Source organism: Quercus robur, chromosome 2 (genome assembly GCF_932294415.1).
Source record: "Quercus robur chromosome 2, dhQueRobu3.1, whole genome shotgun sequence".
NCBI classification, from domain to species: Eukaryota; Viridiplantae; Streptophyta; class Magnoliopsida; order Fagales; family Fagaceae; genus Quercus; species Quercus robur.
Genome location: NC_065535.1, coordinates 1,730,702 through 1,750,342, shown reverse-complemented (window position 1 = coordinate 1,750,342; position 19,641 = coordinate 1,730,702). Strand labels below are relative to the sequence as shown.

Below are 19,641 nucleotides of genomic sequence, written 5' to 3'. Positions count from 1 at the left end.
CACACACACACACACACACACACACAAAACACCACAACCAATATTGGCGATGGCGCTAATGAGACCCATCCACATCCACAAATCTCACACCCACAACTCAATCTCACACCCACAACCCATAACCCAATCTGAGACCATCCCGAATCTCACACCCACAACCCGATCAACATACCACCTTCAACCAAAATAGCCAACCACCATCAATCAAAACAACCAACCACCATTAGAAACACTGCCACAACCACCAAAAGAGAGAGAGAGAGATCAGCGAGGTGTGGAGAGAGGAGAGATCGGCAGCTCTAGGTTTCACTCGTCTTCATATCCTTAGAAGCCACTTTCTACGAATTAGTGAGAGCAAATCAAAGTTTTTGCCTGATCTCAGCCTTGTCGATATGAATCGGGTCGGATCTCCGGCGATAATACCGAAATGCAGAGAGAGAGGAAGAGAGTGAGAGATAAAAAAAAAATGAAAGTAAGAAAGAAATAGGGAGCAATAGAGAGATGGAGACCAGAGAGGAGAGAGAGAGAGAGAGCTGTGTTGCCGACGGAGAGAGAGATATGTGTTGGGAGGAGAGAAAAAAGTAAATAAAATAATCAAAAGAAATTATAGCATTTTTGTCTGTATGCTCTCATATTTGAAAGAGTATTGTAGCATGTCTCAAAATTTTGAGACATTTAGCACACCTCATGAGGGTCTGTTTTTGGTGTTTGGTATGCCAAATGCCAAATATTTGGCATTGGGCACACTTGATGAGGATACTCTTAGTCTGTTATTAATTTGATTTCCATGCTAAAGGAAGCTAAAGAAGTAGGCATTAATGTGTAGGTGCTATTAATGCTATTAATTCAATTAATGATTTATCATTTATGCACTTCCCTGTCCTTTCTTCTTTCTTCTTTCTTCTTCTCTCTCTCAATCACTTGGCCAAAAAAAAAAAAAAAAATCTTCCCTCTCTCAATCGAGAAATTAAAAATCTACCACCTAGCTAATACCAATTAATTCCAACTTTGCAATGCATGATGCATGAATGTAAAGAGGAATAGGTCCAGTGTTTTGCGGGATTGGTAAGTATATTGGTTACGTATAGCAAAGGCAAAGCCTGCTTGAAAGAGTTAGAAATAGAATTGCAATTTGTTTGTCGTAGTCATTAAAGGTTCAATATCACTTCTAAATGGTGTAACTAAAAAAAATTCTCTCCTAAACAAAATTAAAACAAAAACAAAGGCATTTGTTTTTTTTTTTAAATGGTAAATTACATATAAACCTTATATTTTAGAGATGCTTTTTCTGAAGCTTAGCACAGTTTCAACTTTCAAATTGGTGGGTTCCAGTTAGCTCAACTGGTAAAGTCTCTGGTGGTTGTATAAGAGATCTAGGGTTCAATCTCCGCCTACACCAAAAACTGATTGGTATCTTGGTCTGATGATAAAGAGCAATTATCAGGAGCGGACGCCATAGGTTGAAACTCTCTCTCAAAAAAAAAAACTTTCAAGTTGAACTTTATTATTATTTTTAGTTTTAAATTAAACCCTAAACTTTTTTTTTTTTTATTCTAAACCCTACACTTTTAAATCATATTAATTTAAACACTATATTTTTCAGGTTTGATTTGGGGATTAGTTCAACGTTTGATTGAATAATTTAAATTTAAAAATATTGAAACCATAATATTTGGTGTGTAACAATCTTAAACTTTAATAATTATTTTAATATAAAAAAAAATTATAACAATTAGAAACAAAAGGTCATGATCATAATCCATGCCCTTTTACCCAACTTCAAAGATACTGACTTCACATTACAAGCAAGCAACAAACATGGAAAGATAATCACGCCCGACACAAAATCCAGCAATTCCTTCCCTCTCTCTCTCTCTCTCTCTCCCCTTCAAAAACATAATAAAAAAGACATTACCTTATATACTTTCTAAACCCATCAGATTCCACGAGAAATTCATGTTCTGAGAGTTCGTCTCCTAAAAAAAAAAACATTAACCTATTACACACTGCTGTCTCTCTCTTTTTCTAAGGCTCCCTGCTCTTTTGGACTCTTCTCTCTCTCTTTCTCTCTTTTTATATACTATCCAAAAGCCAAATATAGCCACTTCTACCAGACTTTCCTATTTTCTTGTGCATTAACCATCCTCACATGCTGCTCAGTATTGACCAAAGGTCTCTGTGACCCAACACTCACGTTAACACAACACAATTTTCTGCAAACCATTCGAAGCACTCGGTTTGAAAAATCAAAGTCAAAACCTTCATATTCCTGTTTTCGTGATCTGCACTTCATTGGACAACAATAACTTCTTCTTTCTTGGTACGTTTGCTCTATTCGTTTGTTGGATCAGATCTTATATATTTTTAAAAAGAAGTGTGTTTGGTAGTTCTTAAAAACTCATGTGCTCTTTGCTTGTTTTTATTTATTTTTTATTTTTTTTGTCAAAATATTTGTTCAAAGTTGATTCTGAGTACTGTAGTTTTTGTTCTAGATCTGCCAGACGGTTTTTTCCGTTGATGATTGAAGAAAGTCAGTCAGTCAAATAGGCAAATACCCACGTGGTAAAATTTAGACAGTTTTGTGTTATGCATATAAGTTGTGAAGGAAAGGTTAATAATTGTCCAAAATTTTGAGTCTTGGAAGGGTTTTCAATCCCCAAAGGCTTTTTGTCGATTGGGGTTTGAGAAAAAACAGAATACCCTGAACTTGAATTGTAGTGTACTTTTAGTATCAGTGTGCAATCCAGAATTGTGCCATTAGAGGAAACGTGAAGGAAAAGGCGGTTTTGGATTGGGTTTTGTGAAGAAAACGAATACCCGGAACTTGAATTTTAGTGTACTTTTAGTTTCAATATGCAATCCAGAGTCGTGCCATTAGAGGAAGACAAGGACCCTGTGGTTACAAACCGGACAACAAACCACTCTAAAGCCTTGCCGCTAAGGCTGTTTCAGATACTCATGCTGTTTTTGGCTCTGTGCATTGCCTTCTCGGTCATTAGTATATATACAATTCGGCGTTTTGGTATTCAAAGTGTAGTGACAACGGTTAAGTCTTCATTCCAGCCATGCTATGAGGAACCTAATAGTTTTCAGCAATGGATTAGGCCTCCATCGAATTTAATCCATACTATGAGTGACAAGGAACTGTTTTGGAGGGCGTCTATTGTGCCTCGGAGAAAGAAGTATCCTTTTCGGAGAGTTCCCAAGGTTGCATTTATGTTTTTGACTAAGGGACCATTGCCACTGGCACCTCTGTGGGAGAGGTTTTTGAAGGGACACGAAGGGCTTTTTTCGATATATGTTCATTCATTGCCAACATTCCATGCCAATTTTCCATCTTCATCAGTTTTTTATCAGAGACAGATTCCTAGCCAGGTATGGTGATGTTTGTGCTGAATTCCTTTTTGAAAGTTTGCATATTCTACTGGAAATTCTCCATTGGATATAAAAATCATACATTTTCTTATTCAATATCATTATCATGTTCACTTTACCACCTGATATTGTTTTATATGAATTTAGGTTGCTTAAGCAGATTAGATTTGTTTTTATATGGTTTACACTCAAGGATGGAGGTAGAGGCTAGAAAGTTGTGCCTCCATATAGCCTTTTTTTTTTTTTTGGACTGATGCTGGCTGAATATCATTCGTTGAAATCTTATTGCCATTAGCATAAGGATTTTGCGAAAGTAGAAGTCTTATGGGTACGCCATGAGAGACACACACAAGAAATTGCATACTAACAGGACCCAACTTGAGTTAAAATGAGAATGAATTTGACAAAACTTGATAAAACTAAGATTAAAAAAAAGTGTAACTGAAGGACTGCTAAATTCCACACTAAACAACTGCCAAAATACCTCTAATATGAAATTTTAAGTTTTTCTTCTAATTTAGGAGGCTGTCACCATGTTATTGTTCTCCTTGCCCACTAATAGTAGATCTCTAGTATTTAAAAACGAGGTCAAGGCCTGTGGAAACTACTTCACCTTTGCAAGTGTTATGGACATCATTTTATTAAAGTGATGAGAGTTGGGTTACATGATGAATTGTGTATTGGCCAAGGGATAAGGCTGAGATCTCTCTAAGACAGATGTAAGCTTGGGTTATGGCATTAAACCACAATCAGTTTATTTTTTGAATTTGCAGGTGTTTCTGTTGTTTCTTAAAAATAGGCTTGAAGGTGAGGTGAAGTCAAAAACTGGGGCAATAGATGAATATTGGAGATGTATGTTAGGGTTCATTCAAAAGCTGAAGGTTTTGATGGTTTAGGCATTTGATTAAAAGATCAAATACCTGATTATGTACAAAATAAGACAAGCAATGATAGGAAGTGTTAGGTTTGCCTCATATTATTATGATGAGCTACAATTGCCACTGGAAAATTCCGTAAACTTTTCTATTTCTTTTTTCAATAAAGTTCTTTAAATTGGACACTATGAAGTGTTTTTTTCTTTAATTTGATTAGGATTTAAAAATAAGCTACACCTTTAAATGCTTTAAAAAGGCCAGACCAGATGCTTGTCTAGCTAAACATAAAATCTCACCTAAAATAATTCTGCCCAGTCACTAGAAGAAGAATCTAGGGTAATTATTGCAACTCAAGCGTAATTGTGCTGATTTTTTTTTCTCTGTTAAAGCTTGACTCTATCAGTTTTAACAAATGGAATCTATTGTAATCAATTGTGTTGAAGAACTAAAGTTACATATAAAATTATATTTTAAACATAGTTCTGCATTGTCCCCCAAGTGGATCAATCTTATTTAACATGTTGTACGACAAGCATTAAGCTCCTATGCCTCTCTGTGGTCTGAAAGGATGCCAACAAAGATTCTTACTGTGGGATCTCATTGTCATTTAGGTTTTATAGAGTTCCAATAGTCTGATTATATACCATCAGGGGTGCTTATTTTTCATGTAGGTAGTGGAGTGGAGATATGGATAGGACAGTGAACGTCTCTCAAATTTATATTACTCATTGAGTAAAACATCCCTCTATTGTTATTGCTGGAGCTTTTACTGAATTAAGGTTTTTCTGAGTTATAAGTGTCTGATGTGGGCGACGCAAGAAAATTATTATTTAGTATTATTTATATTTGTAAGTTAATTGTATTTTTATGTTTTAGGTCCTAGTAGTTTATTAGGCTATTAGTATTTTAATTTGGAAGCATGGTTATTTTTGTAATAAGGCAATTAGGGTTTTCTAGCCAACTAGAACTAGGGTTTAGCAATCCTTTATAAGCAACCTATTGTACTCCTCGAGGAGATAGTAGATATTTTGATGAATGAAAAAAAAAAAGGCTATTTGGTCTCTTTTGGTTTGGTGCTAACTCCAGTTCCACCCTAGGTGCTGACTCCTAGTGATTTCCCCGCTTGGTGTTGACTCCTAGGTCATATCCATTTATTGTTGTTTCAATTTTGTTTTGGTTGTCCTGTGTCAATTTTGGTATCAGAGCAAACACCAATCTGTTGAAGCATCACCGCAAGAAAGAGACAAAAAATATCACCCAAAAAAAAAAAAAAAACCCATTACGGCCGTGTTTTCCACCACTAGAAAGTTGTCTTTGTCATTTTCTACTTAGTACCAAAAAGCTGTCCTATAGTTGTGTAACCGAACAAAAAACCCTAATTGCCTTATTACAAAAATAACTTTGCTTCCAAATTAAAATACTAATAGCCTAATAAACTACTAGGACTTGAAACATAAAAATACAGTTGACTTGCAAACATAAATAACACTAAATAATAATTTTCTTGTATCTCCTGCATCACCAAAATTGAAACAACAATAAAATAAAGGGATATGACCTAGGCATCAGCACCTAGGCTTGGCTTGGAATCAGCACCAAGTGGGAAACTACTAGGAGTCAGCATCTAGGGTAGACCTGGAGTCAGCACCAGACCAAACGGCCATTTTTTTTTCATTCATCAAAATATCAAATATCTCCTCAAGGAGAACAATAGATTGCTTATAAAGGATTGCTAAACTCTAGTTCTAGTTGGCTAAAAAACCTTAATTGCCTTATTACAAAAATAACCTTGCTTCCAAATTAATAGCCTAATAAACTACTAGGACCTAAAACATAAAAATACAATTGACTTGCAAACATAAATAATACTAAATAATAATTTTCTTGCATCTCCCGCATCAGTTTCTTTTTTTTTTTTTTTTTGATAAGTTCCCGCATCAGTTTCTTTTCCCAATTCAGAAACAAGAGGGCTTGATGTATCTACCTATCCTGTCTAAATAATCATGATTATGATTTTTAGCTGAAACCCTGGTTTGCTTCATTAATGAGATTTGACTCTATTATGAAAAAGGTTGAGAGTATGGCTTTACACGTAGTTACTCTATAGGTGGTCAAAGTTTGTTTGACATAATGATTTTTGAATTTCATATTTGCTTTCCAAGTTCAAGTCAATAGCACACCTATTTAGGGCTTTATGGGTACATATTTTTGCTCAAGTAGCTGGTCACGTCCCTAAGTTCAGTTTTGCAAATGGTTTCTTGTCAGAAAGCAAAAACAAGTACAAGTGATCAACATTTTGGGTTTTGATGAAAAACAAGTTGTGTCTGGTGCATAGCACACGTCTTGATGAGCTTTCTATGTAGATTATACAAACAATGCTCTGTTTTGCCCAAACTGGAGTAGGCAGAGAAGGTTATAAGAGGAGCCATACCATGGTTGGATGATTGAGTTGAGTTGAGCTGCACACCTGATGAGTTCAGTTCTAGGCCAGGTTCTTCTTTCATCCTTGTAAGCTGCTTTGAGGGAAAACTTGATCCGTGTTCCCTTCATGAAAAAGCAGCTAGATAGTGCTTAGCTAGAGGTAACTGATTGCAAGGGCAGTGTAGCACGTGAATGGCAGTTTATTTGTGATGGGTTTTGGTTTGGAGATTTGAACTATCACTTGAATATAGATAGATAGATGTTTAGGATTCAATTGTTTTTTTTTAGCTCATCTAAACAGTAAGAATTCCATTATGTTGTCTTATTGATATAGTTGTATTAGGATTCAATTTTACCCCATGTTTGACTACTTTATATTGTTGATATTGCCATTGAATATTCAGGCCAAACTTATGAACTCTCATCTTGTTTTTTGTTAATTATAGAACATCTTTTCCATTTGAATTTGTAATTTTATGCATTATATTCAGCATTTCAATTAAGGGTTGACAGACATTTTCTTTTTTGGACCTGCAGGTCTCTGAGTGGGGAAGGATGAGTATGTGTGATGCTGAGAGAAGACTCCTTGCTAACGCATTGCTTGATATCTCCAATGAATGGTTCATCCTCCTTTCTGAATCATGCATTCCTCTCTATAATTTCAGTGTCATATATCACTATATACTGAAATCCGGATATAGCTTCATGGGTGCATTTGATGATCCTGGGCCATATGGGAGAGGACGCTATAATGATAACATGGCACCTGAGGTAGATATTGCCCAGTGGCGTAAAGGATCCCAATGGTTTGAAGTTAACAGGAAGCTTGCCATCTACATTGTCGGAGATACTACATTTTACCCGAAATTTGAACAATTCTGTAGACCGGCATGTTATGTGGATGAGCATTATTTCCCCACCATGCTAACCATTGAAGCAGGGAACCTATTAGCAAATAGAAGCATCACTTGGGTGGATTGGTCGAGGGGTGGACCCCACCCAGCCACTTTTGGAAGATCAGATGTCACGGTAGAGTTCTTTAAAAGAATTGTTGAAGGTAAAAACTGCACTTACAATAATCATGCCTCTTCAATTTGTTTTCTCTTTGCCAGAAAATTTGCTCCAAGTGCCTTGGAACCTCTATTACAATTATCACCAAAGGTTTTGGGCTTCTGATTATAAAATCCACAATCAATTTCACATCTTGAAGTGAAAATTGCCACAGCAGAAAAGGTTCAAAGGGAGAGTGCAAGACTAAATTCTGTGCATCATACATGTTTTTAATGGTATAAATTTAACCTCAATTGTGATATTGGGTTTTTTTTTTTTTCCTTATACATTGAGTTCTTAGACAATGCTACTATCAATAACAAGTTTAGATGTACAGAGAACTAGCATTTAGCATCATGCTCACATTTTTGTATTGCAATATGATTTTTATGAGTTTTGATCTAGCAAAGCCTGCTTCTATTGTGTACGACTGTGCATTAGCATTATATTTGTGCTCAGCAATTCCAAGTCCTTTGAACAGAATAATTAAATGTGCTGGTATAGTGGACTTTTAAAGTGAGGTATCTCATCTCAAATTGCTCTTGCCTCTGGCACAATGCTCTTGAGTTCTTTTTCAAGCATACTTATTTTAGTTTTTTGTAATGAACGTCTTTTTTAGGGGGAAAAAAAGTAAGGCGTTCATCTATAAAACACCACACTTTTTTTTATTTAATAGTTAGTGATTAGGGTCTTGGTACAGGCAAACTTTAATTGGAATTGAAGTTAGGTTATGACTCAACTTATTTAACAAAGCGTTTGTAGTCTCCTTATCATTTATGCCCGGTCAAGCATTGGCTTCTTAGCAGATAGAACAACTATCATGGTCATACCTTGTTAGAGTCATCATCATGGCTAATCCCCCACTTCACCGTTCGTTCAGGCAATAAATGTGCTGGTCTGTAAGCCGACTAGCCAACCATGCTTAAAGAAATGAGCTTTACTTGAAAGTCAGTTTCGAACACCACTGTATATTGAATTCATTTTTTGTTGCAGGCACTATGACCTTTTGAAAGGGTTCATATTTACTAAAATTCATATAGTTTTGTATTTCTTTAATATCAGTGATTTCTGTATACAATGAAGTGGATGACTCGCCACCGCACTGATTGAGAGCTTTAAAGCAATGTTTACGACAATGAAGTGAGTGAACCCATTTTCAAGTTTTTAACAACCTGGTCATAAAGACGATAAATTGAGTACAATAAAATTTATCTCAGCATAAAAAATGTGTCATTTCCCTTTCTTTCACCTACAAAAAGGTTTGAGTTTCAAAACCCCAAATCAACACCAGCCTAGACCTTCTTCTCAAAAAAAAAAAAAAAAACAGCCTAGACCATGGTTATGGTACACTATTTTGTCAATAATACCACTCCCATACCTCATTTAATTTGAAAGTCAAAAAGTTAGATCAAAGCAGACCTGTGAAAGTTTCAGTCGTGTTTCTACGGATTAATCACCTCCTACTCTTTTATTAATTAGAAAAAAAAGAAATTAAAACTTGACAATAAATCAAAATAAATTTCTGAGCTAACACCTTAGACCACATGGGATGTACGTTATGATATTGTGATATTAAGATTTTTGGTTTATTTTATTTTCTCTGACATTATCATAATCTAAAATTACAAAATACATCATATCACATTTCTAAATAATGTAATGTTGTATTTTTGTATTGAGATTACATTAATGTAATATTATAGGGTAATATAATATTACGGCAAGCCAAACGCCCCCGTATAGATAAGAGACTATACATTATATACTGGGAATTTTAGTCAAGTATTTTGTATTCATTTTTATACAAAAACCAAAAATACAAAAGCTACATATCAAGATTAAGGTTCTGCTCAAGAAGAATTACATCAACAAAATCAGGAGTATAGCCTAAAACAAAAATACTAGCTAGGTAATTATTAAGAGACCATTTTGCAAGAACATGAGTAACCCTATTCAGATCTTTAGGAACCCAATTGAACTTTACATTATGTGAAAGAACTTTTAACCTTAACCTATCTGAAATTATAGCTAAGATTCTCCAAGTATTTTGTGTTATAACCAAATTGATATTGAACAGTATTGGTTTTAAAAACCAGACCAGATCAGCCGGTCCGACCGGTTTAACCATGAAAACCGGAATGGTTGAACCAGTTATTGGCGGCTATACAGAAAAATAAAACTGCACCGTTTTGACATTTTTGCCCCAACCTAAAACTACGTCGTTTTGGCTAAACCCTCACCCTCACACTCACACTCACACGCCTCTCTCATCTCATTCTTCACAAATTTTTTTTTTTTTTTAATTTCTTCTGCTTCGGACTTGGGCGCCTCTCAGTGCCTCTGGCCCTCTGCTTTCGGACTTCGGTGGTCGGTGGCCGAGGCTCTGCCTCTCGCTTCCCTCTCTTTTCTCTCAGGTAAACACTAAACTGAACTCTCTTTCTTTATACTCTATTTTTTTTTTTTTTTTTTATTTGAATCTCTCTGACTCTCTCTATCTCATTGTTTGCTGAAGGTTCTCCGTTCTTTTTCTTTGCCTTCAAAATTTCAATCAGTTCAGTCCACTACTCCACTGGTAACTTCTATCTTCAATTATTCTTTCAATTATTGGTAATTAATGAATCATAGAGCATTATAGTTTACAGAGCATTTTAGTTTACACGTGTGCCTGTGTGTGTTCATAGTTGGCGGATTTATTTGTATACACTGGGATTGTTTGTGAATTACGTATTAATTTGTGATTTTAAAACCATGGCTTTGTTTACTTTTACTACTGTGTCTGTGTTAATTCTGTCCGCTTACATAGAGCAGAGCATGGTGTGATTTTTTTTTTAATGAGGTGGCAAATTCTACACCGTAGATTTTATTTAAACTAAATCTTGGCCTTGAAATGGAGATCCAAATTTCCAATTAAAAGAGAAAAATAAATGCTATAAAAACAAAAAATCTGAACCTTACTCTTAGAACCCTACTCTTAAAACCCTCTCTCTCTCTCTCTCTCTCTCTCTCTCTCGGTTAATTTTCCCAGCCACCAAACAGATAAGCTTTTGATTCTCTCATTCTATTATGGAGCTTTCACAGGTAAGTCTTTCAAGTATTGGGTTTTGCTGTTTGGAGTATTTTCTACTTTGTTAGTATACTGATTTCATTTATTATGTGTTTTTATGGTTTTTTTGTAACATGCTTTTGATAATAAAAATAAAAAATAAAAATAAAAAACTCTGAATTTCAGTTAAGACAAACAAAATAAACTATTCGTTTAGATTATGAAGACGTTGAATTGGGTGTAGATTATGAATTTGAATATATAGAGCAATTCCTTTGATATTCTGACTATTTCTACATCAATGGTCGTGAGATTGTGTCAAAAGGAAATGGAGAAGTAACTTTCAAAAGCATAAGATAGGATTGAGATTAATGTTGTGAAAAACAAATGGGTTAACCTCTAAGAAAAGGAGTAGGTGAAGAAGAATGTTGCTCAAATGCTTCTAAGCTTTTCAAATGGTAATATGCAGAGAGAGATGTATTTGTCATTCTTTTTTTTGTGATAAGTTCGATTCGTTTCTATTTGAGAACAACTTATCTAGTTTTTTGCTAAAAGTATGCTAAAGTATATTTGTATTCTAAAAAATTGAGGTTTTAAAGAAACTGTACATAAAAGCTAAAGTTGAGCTTATAAGCTCTAGCCAAATGGACATTAATTCATTTTACTTTTCTATGTTTTATTGGATAATTGATTTCTGGCAGGCCTTCCATACCCTTTTTTTTTTTTTTTTTTCTATGGTCTCATGAATAATTGCTTCATGTTTTTCCTTACTAATCTGATTAATTTTGCGTGTTATTAGATCATTTTGTATTGGCTGTGACTATTCTGATGGCATTGTGCAGAAACTTGATCCTAACTTTTCATTTCAATTAGCATTATATGGTCCAATAGCATGGATTTTACGTTCTTCACTTTTATTTTTTATGTTATTGGTTGGTTTTGTCAGGCCTAATCATTTTAATTACTAATCTACAGTCCTTGAGCACAAAGAGCTTGAATATCTTCCAATTTTGCATAACCATGGACTCTCTCTCTCTTTCTTTTTCTCTTTCAATAGTTGGAACTGATTGAACCTTTTTTATTTTTTTTTCTCGCTTGTTGGGATGTCGGCTATGGAGGGTCTGAAGCTGAGAATTTTTCTCTTCGTGTTCAGGGAGAAAAGTAATTTTGAAACCTTTAAAAGAAAATTAAGTATGTAAAATAGAGTCTCTTTGCATTTTTATTATAGAATTGCTGTTTATGGTAAATGGTAGTAACAATTTAAGCTGTATAATAATTTTGTTATTTCTGTCCTGCATCTAGTTAAGGTTAATTTGTTTTGGGACTTGTTTTGTTTCTAATTGCCCAAAACAAGCATCTGGCCAGCTCGGTTAAATTTCTACAATTGAAATCCATATAAATTTGCAGCAAATCATTTTAAAAAATAGTAGTTTAGTATAAGTGAAAGGAAATTCAATGATAATCATTAATAAACCCCCAATAGTATATATGACTAGAATAGATGTTTGAAGTCAGATGTAGTTGGAAAATGCTATCCTTAGAGATCATCCTCTCTTTTCTTTTTTGCAAAAGTGTTTGTAGTTGTACCTTTCCTTGTGTAGACATCTTCAATACACACACACACACACACACACATACATAAAAAATAATGGACATGTTCGGGGTCCTAGGGTCTTTTTGGGAATTCATTCTACGCATTTCGGGGTGTTTTGGTCATTTTGAAGGTTCTTAGGATAATCTGGTCATTCTAGGCATTTCAAGGGTATTTTGGTCAATTTAGAGGTCTAGAGGTATTTGGTCATTTTAGAGGTTTAGGAGGTATTTGGATCATCTTGGGCATTTTAGGGGTATTTTGACCATGAATTGGTTTGGGTTGAAAGCCTCATTGTCATAATTAGGAAATTCACATGAACTAGTTTTTCTACTCATTTGCAACTCCAGTTAATTGGTTTCAACAAATTTAATATTGTTGAGACAAAATCTTGCTACACTCAAGTTGGAGTTTTTGAGCTGCATTGTTGTAACATTGCCATGTTAAAAGAAAAGTACCTGATCATTCGTTTTTGAAGTCCATATGAAAATGAATTTTTCTAGGTTGACTTCCACTAACTCAATCAATTGATAGCCCTTCTTCAACTTTTCAAAATAATTTTCTTTAATCATTGCAAAAATAATTATTTTTGTTATAAAGCGTGCATAGAATAACAAGTAGAATGGTCTCATCAAAGTCTTTTCTATGCAAACTTGCCTGCTTTGACTGGTTCACTTTTACTCATTGCCATTGTTGAACTTATCTTATACTGAGCACTTTATTTCACAGATGATGCTGTACTAATTTTAAGCTGGTACAAAGGTATATCAGTGGCTTGAAATTTAGAGCATATGGCTGTAGTAGAATCCATACTTGATATCCCAGTGCAAGATCCAGAAGAGGAGGAGTTCTGTTGGGCTGATTTGACTTGGACCAAATTTCGCACTTCTGAACGTGAAGATGATGTTGCCCTCATTCCTTATGAGCGCGTGGATGCATTTATAATTGGTGAATGCTCTAACATAGAATGCCCAACACGGTTTCATATTGAGAGGGTGCGGAAACGATCATTTGGCAGCTTGAAGGAGTACAAGAATGATGATTATTTGGAATACAGGCTGTAAGTTTCTAGTGTGCTTGGTAATAAAGATTTACTATTTGCGCTCCTTTTGTTTTGACATAAATGTTTTCTAGAAAATGAGTTATTTTTCCCCTGACTACCATTGAGATTTGAGATCAATTTATAATGAAGTTTGAGACCTTTTTATGAGCACCACATACAAAGTAACCCACCTATTTAACCTTCTGGTTGGGCTTATATAATAAGACATGTTGGCAGCAAGGGTCTAGATGGATAAAAGATGATAGATATCCTTATTCAATTGAAGGTTTTCAAGTTTCTAATGTTATTTTCTTTTTTTGATCTTGAAGGTATTGGTGTTCATTTGGTCCTGAAAATTATGGGGAAGGTGGGGGTATATTACCTAGTCGAAGATATCGACTTAACACCCGCAATCGTGCTGCTAGACCTCAATCCATGCGAGGCTGCAAATGTCATTTTGTGGTGAAACGCCTTTATGCTCGTCCATCACTTGCACTTCTTGTATATAATGATAATGACAGGCGCCATGTAAATGATTCTGGTTTTGTCTGCCATGGGCCACTTGATAGAGATGCCATAGGCCCTGGTGCCAAGAAAATTCCATATATCTGTAATGAGATTCAACAGCAGACAATGTCTATGATCTATCTGGGCATTCCGGAGGAGAATGTGTTAGAGAAACACATAGAAGGGATTCAACGATACTGTGGTTCAAATGCAAAAGTTAATAGCCTTGCTTCCCAATATGTCCACAAACTCGGGATGATTATAAGACGATCTACCCATGAGTTGGATCTGGATGACCATGCTAGCATCCAGATGTGGGTTGAACGCAATAGAAAGTCAATATTCTTTTACCAGGATACTTCAGAAGCAGATTCTTTCATTTTGGGGATTCAAACAGAGTGGCAATTGCAACAAATGATCCGTTTTGGCCATCGCAGTCTAATCGCAGCCGATTCAACGTTTGGCATAAAGCGACTTAAGGCAAGTACTTCATTATGCACATTCTTTCTGGCTATAGAAAAATTATTAGAGAGGATATTTATGTTATTATTTGTTGGATTACAGTACCCTTTGAGCACACTTCTTGTGTTTGATTCAAGGCAACATGCGCTGCCCGTTGCATGGGTTATCACACGCAGCTTTGCAAAGCTTGACGTGTCCAAATGGATGAAAGCTTTATTTGGTCGAGCCCGTAGTGTGGAGCCTGGATGGAAGGTCAGTGGGTTTTTGATTGATGATGCAGCGGCTGAAATTGATCCCATAAGGCAGGAATCACTTGCTCTAACTTTATGTTTTGAAAAACAAAAAAGAGGAATAATATGCAACCTTAAAATAGAGTAGTTTATGAATATTATTGACTGGTTTTCAGGGATATATTTTGCTGCCCTGTTCTTTTTTCCCTCTGGCGTGTTCGTAGATCATGGCTAAGGAATATTGTTAGGAAATGCAGTAACATTGAAGTTCAGCGGGAAATTTTTAAACGGCTGGGGAAGATAGTGTACAGCATTTGGGGTGGAGTTGATACTCTTGCTGCCTTAGAAGAATTAGCCCAGGATTTTGTCGATCAAACTGCTTTCATGGAATACTTCAAGGCCTCTTGGGTGCCTAAGATTGGTATGATCTCTCTCTCTCTCTCTTTGTGGGACACATACCTGCACACACACACACAACTTGGACAAGAGATAAATGTGTGAAATTTCCTTGGAATGTTTGCATCTAAGTTTTGCTTGTTTTTTGTTTGACAGAAATGTGGCTTTCAACTATCAGAACTCTTCCTCTAGCTAGCCAAGAGGCTTCTGGTGCCATAGAAGCCTATCATGTGAAGCTAAAAGCCAAACTGTTTGATGATTCGCACCTTGGTGCACTTCAAAGAGTCGACTGGCTGGTGCACAAGCTAACTACTGAGCTGCATTCAAGCTATTGGCTTGACCGCTATGCAGATGAAAGTGATTCTTTTCAAAATGTGAAGGAGGAATATATTGCTTCTACATCATGGCACCGGGCATTGCAGATTCCTGATTCTGCCGTCACCTTGGATGATCATGGGCAACTCTTTGCCAAGGTTTTAAGCCAGAAAGACAGCAGTCTAACACGTCTTGTGTGGAATCCTGGATCAGAATTTGCATTCTGTGATTGTGCATGGTCAATTCAAGGAAACCTTTGCAAGCATGTAATTAAGGTCAATACTTTATGTGCAAATCATCAAAGTTATCAACCTTCTATGTCTTTTCAGTCATTTAAAGAGATATTGATGAATTTATGGAGAAAACCAATGGATGATTCAGTTTCACTAGATCTGTCGGTTGCCTGGACTCACCAGATGCTTGATCAACTTCAGAAACTAGTTGAAATTACTGGTTCTAGTGACATTGGCACTGTGGTAAACAATCTGCCATTGAAATGGGTTTCAAAGAAAGGCAGAACAAATGTTGGCAAGCGGTCGCCCACTCTGGCTCTTCCATCTAGTTCCAAGGGTATGCAGACTGCAGCTGTACGTAAGAAGAACCGGAAGCGGAAAAGATTATCACGACTAAGGTAATAGCATGAGTTGATAGATGCTGATTTTCTTCTGGGATAGTTCAGACTGAAGCAAACTAGATTTAACTTCACAAATTTCTATAGATACAGATTTCCTTCTGGGATAGTTCAGATCAAAGCAAACTAGATTTAACTTTACAAATTTCTTCATTTTAAATTGTTTCACGTATTGATTATTCCTACTCCATTGCCGGTGGTGTTAAGCTCTTGAATGCATCCACCAAGGGTCATATACACTTGGCCATCTTCAAAGAAAATGGACTGGTTGGTATCATGAGAGATGACATTGGAGGAAATCAGAGGTTTAATTTAATTTTACATGAGTTGCACATTCATGGTTGAGCAAATTTATGGACCCCGTTCTAAAGAAGGCATCTGTACAAAAATTGCTTTGGACATGAGAGGAATTTTTGAGCTTTTGACCATCTCTTATCTTCAGTTACATTCCTAAGCTTTATTTTTTGTATTTACAATTTTTGTTGTTTTCCTTGGTGCCTTTATGCAAATATGTTGGGAGGAAGTATGTTGAAAATCCATAATAACATAGACGACTTTATGATCTTATTTTATGTAGATTTACATCACAGAACTGACAGAAGTATGTATATTGATTAATTCATTAATACGATAGTTTGATTACATAGATTGTTTTGCATGCAGTTTGTATTTAGGGTTTAGTTTGCAGAGGTAAACATGTTGGCCTTTAGTTGGAAGATGAAGAAATTCTACCTAAGCTTGACTTTGAAGCATATTCTTCTTGACTAATTTAAATTAACGGAGTCTGTAACGCCCACATCTATTTTGTCTTTTTGATTATCTAATAAAAAAAGGTTCTAATTAACTTTAGAAAAAGAAAAATTTGCACTAAAATGTCATTGAAATTGAGCCTTTAATTTTGTTGTCTAATAAGAGATTTAGGGTCTCGGTTTGATGATAACGAATAATTATCAGAGTGGATCAGTACATAAGTTGAAGTTTTATCGTATTTAAAAAAATAATAAAAAAGAAACTAAGTCTCTAATTAGTAATTATGCCTTTCAAAATCTCAAACTTGGATCATTTAATATATTTAGATTAAGAGATTTTCTTTTGAATCCAAATCGATAGCTTATGATTTAATTATAAATCTTATTAGCAGTAGAATGGAAGGATACATTGCTAAGACCATTACATACTGTTCTGACATAATGCAAGACATCTTCTATTTCCAACACACTTCTTTCTGTAGCCTTTAAAGTGACATCAATCTTAAATGTGTGCTCTTCACCACCACGTCTTGGAAGCCCCTTTCTCTTCTTGTGATTAAACCCGCTCCTAAAACTTGGGCCATTAACCATAGGCTGTAAAGAGATTAGACAATAAGATCATGTAACAAACCCATTAAAAATCCAGTAGATTAATTATCATTATTATTATTATTTTATATAGAACCAGTAGATTAAGTTTGAGATATAACATTAAAGACTAAATGTATTATTTCCATCTTAAAACACATAAACGTTGCTAAAGGTCTTGGCCTAGTGGCTACCCACCCACTAAAACACATAGGGTGAGCTTTACTTCTCCTAGCTTTTTTTTTTTTTTTTTTTTTTTTTTTTTAAGTGTATTTTGTCTATTTATTCTATCCATTCCTTGATGTAAATTGGGTCTGTCACTCTTAACTCTATTCCCAAGTGGGGCCAAAATGATAGCTCACCATAGAAATTCAAGACCCCAAAACAGCACGAAGAGCAGAGTTTGCCAATAGGAGTAAGGCAATCTCACCTTATCCACACTCCCACCACAACCTGTTATTACATTCATTATCACTCCATATCAAATTATCCATAACCCCCCTCCCCCTCCCCCTCCCCCTCCCCCTCCCCCCAAAAAAAACCCATTAACCACCATCTCTTCACCTTTGTTCACTACCTCATTAGAAAGTGAATATTGGTTTCCTACTGTAATGGCAGCCATGAACTCTAGTGTTTTGGCATGCAACTATGCCATCTCGGGTGCTGGATCATCTGAGCTCAATGCAAAACTTGCTTCCACACCTTCTGTTGCATACCCAGTTGTGCATGGTCACAAGTTGCCTGTGATCAGGGCTCAACAGGCTAAAGTTTCTGAATCAAAAGAATCAAGGGGGAGTGAAGGAAGAAGGGCTGCACTGCTTTGCTTGACAGCCACCCTTTTCACAGCTGCTGCCTCCAATTCATTTTCCAATGCTGGGGTCATTGAAGATTACCTTGAGAAGAGCAAAGCTAACAAGGTTTGTCATGTTTCTAGCTATAGTATATATTGGATATACTCATATACGTAAAAAGCATCATGCTTTTGCTACTTATATATAGAATTGCTTATTTGTAACTAAGGAAGTGCATTTTAGTTGTTTATCTGTGATTTGTCTTACTTTTATGCATTCTTACTTGTTTGTCATCATTGTTTTCTAATATTAGACTTAAACTAAGCTTGAATGTTGTAATATGAGACTTACAGTATGCTTGAATGTTGTAATAGGAGCTAAATGACAAGAAGAGGCTGGCCACAAGTGGTGCTAATTTTGCACGAGCTTATACAGTTCAATTTGGCTCATGTAAATTCCCTGAGAACTTCACTGGCTGCCAAGATCTTGCCAAACAAAAGGTTTGACTCATAAATGACATGGAATGATTTATTTCTAATATATATATTCTCTTTGATGAGTGAGTGTTGATCCTAAGGGAAGTGGAGAAAAGAGAAATTTGAACTAGTGATCTCTGCGTCATGCAGAATCACTTATTTCTTGGTTTGATTCTACAATGGTATTTCTTTAACTGATTCTAATTAATTGGTTTTGGGTTGATGCAGAAAGTGCCATTTCTCTCTGAAGATTTGGAGTTGGAATGTGAAGGAAAGGACAAATACAAGTGTGGTTCCAATGTTTTCTGGAAATGGTGAAGAGGGTAGTCCTTTCTTTTTTCAATACCATGTACTTTCTCCAAACATGTACCTAAATTTCTGTTGAATAACTCTTCATCCCATGTTTTGCAATCTTTCTGAATTCAGATTTCTCTCTTTTCAAATACCCAATATTTGTTTAATCGAATGGACAGAGAAATCTAAATTCGGTTTCGTGTTCATAATCTCATGTTTAATTGCTTCTTTACCACCCCAAGAACTAGTTTTGATCCAGTTTTTGAAGAGATTTTAAGGGTAGTGTTAGTTCAGAGGTAACATTTTAAACCAATTACACATTAAAGCTTGATAACCCTTTCCTGCACTCCAATCACTAATCATAACTTGACTGCCAAGGAAAGATTTCTGCTAAACAATGAGTGACTCTAAAACAAAGTATATCTCTGCAGAGTTCTTTACCAAAACTTCCCTAATTTTAAAGAAACATGGTAGAAAAACTCATTTCAACCGTACATTTTGAATATGAAACTTTGTCGTCTCCTTACCATTTTATGCCCTGTCAGGCATTGGTATCTTAGCAGATAGAACAACTATCATGGTCATACCTTGTTAGAGTTGTCATTATCATCATCATGGCTAATCCCCCACCTCACCGTTCATTCAGGCAATGAATGTGCTGGTCTGTAAGCTGACAGGCCAACCACGCTTAAAGAAATGAGCTTTACTTTAAAGTCAATTTTGAACACCACCGTAATTTGAATTCATCTTTTGTTGCAGGCACTATAACCTTTTGAAAGGGTTCATATTTACTAAAATTCAATTA

At 35.6% G+C, this 19,641-nt stretch overlaps 3 protein-coding genes across 6 annotated transcripts; all 3 read left to right on the top strand.

The window, feature by feature from the left end:
* The first annotated feature begins 1,804 nt into the window (after positions 1 to 1,804).
* Positions 1,805 to 8,130, top strand: LOC126708844 (glycosyltransferase BC10). Its single transcript, XM_050408815.1, has 3 exons — positions 1,805 to 2,320; positions 2,493 to 3,375; positions 7,209 to 8,130. The coding sequence occupies exons 2-3, from the start codon at positions 2,854 to 2,856 to the stop codon at positions 7,845 to 7,847; spliced, it is 1,161 nt and encodes a 386-aa protein (XP_050264772.1). The 5' UTR covers positions 1,805 to 2,320; positions 2,493 to 2,853; the 3' UTR covers positions 7,848 to 8,130.
* A 1,839-nt stretch (positions 8,131 to 9,969) lies between these two features.
* On the top strand, positions 9,970 to 17,795 carry LOC126708808 (uncharacterized). Of its 4 annotated transcripts, none has more exons than XM_050408785.1 (8): positions 9,970 to 10,135; positions 10,234 to 10,293; positions 11,883 to 11,925; positions 13,085 to 13,415; positions 13,727 to 14,384; positions 14,469 to 14,668; positions 14,773 to 15,017; positions 15,149 to 17,795. In XM_050408785.1, the coding sequence occupies exons 4-8, from the start codon at positions 13,147 to 13,149 to the stop codon at positions 15,940 to 15,942; spliced, it is 2,166 nt and encodes a 721-aa protein (XP_050264742.1). In that variant the 5' UTR covers positions 9,970 to 10,135; positions 10,234 to 10,293; positions 11,883 to 11,925; positions 13,085 to 13,146; the 3' UTR covers positions 15,943 to 17,795. The 4 variants fall into 4 exon arrangements, with proteins under 4 accessions (XP_050264742.1, XP_050264734.1, XP_050264726.1 ...); XM_050408777.1 differs by having other exon boundaries at positions 11,883 to 11,955; XM_050408769.1 differs by lacking the exon at positions 11,883 to 11,925.
* Positions 17,796 to 17,843: 48 nt separating this feature from the next.
* On the top strand, positions 17,844 to 19,034 carry LOC126708836 (photosystem I reaction center subunit N, chloroplastic). Its single transcript, XM_050408803.1, has 3 exons — positions 17,844 to 18,192; positions 18,441 to 18,566; positions 18,771 to 19,034. Exons 1-3 carry the CDS (start codon positions 17,887 to 17,889, stop codon positions 18,858 to 18,860), a joined length of 522 nt encoding a protein of 173 aa, XP_050264760.1. The 5' UTR covers positions 17,844 to 17,886; the 3' UTR covers positions 18,861 to 19,034.
* Positions 19,035 to 19,641: the final 607 nt, after the last annotated feature.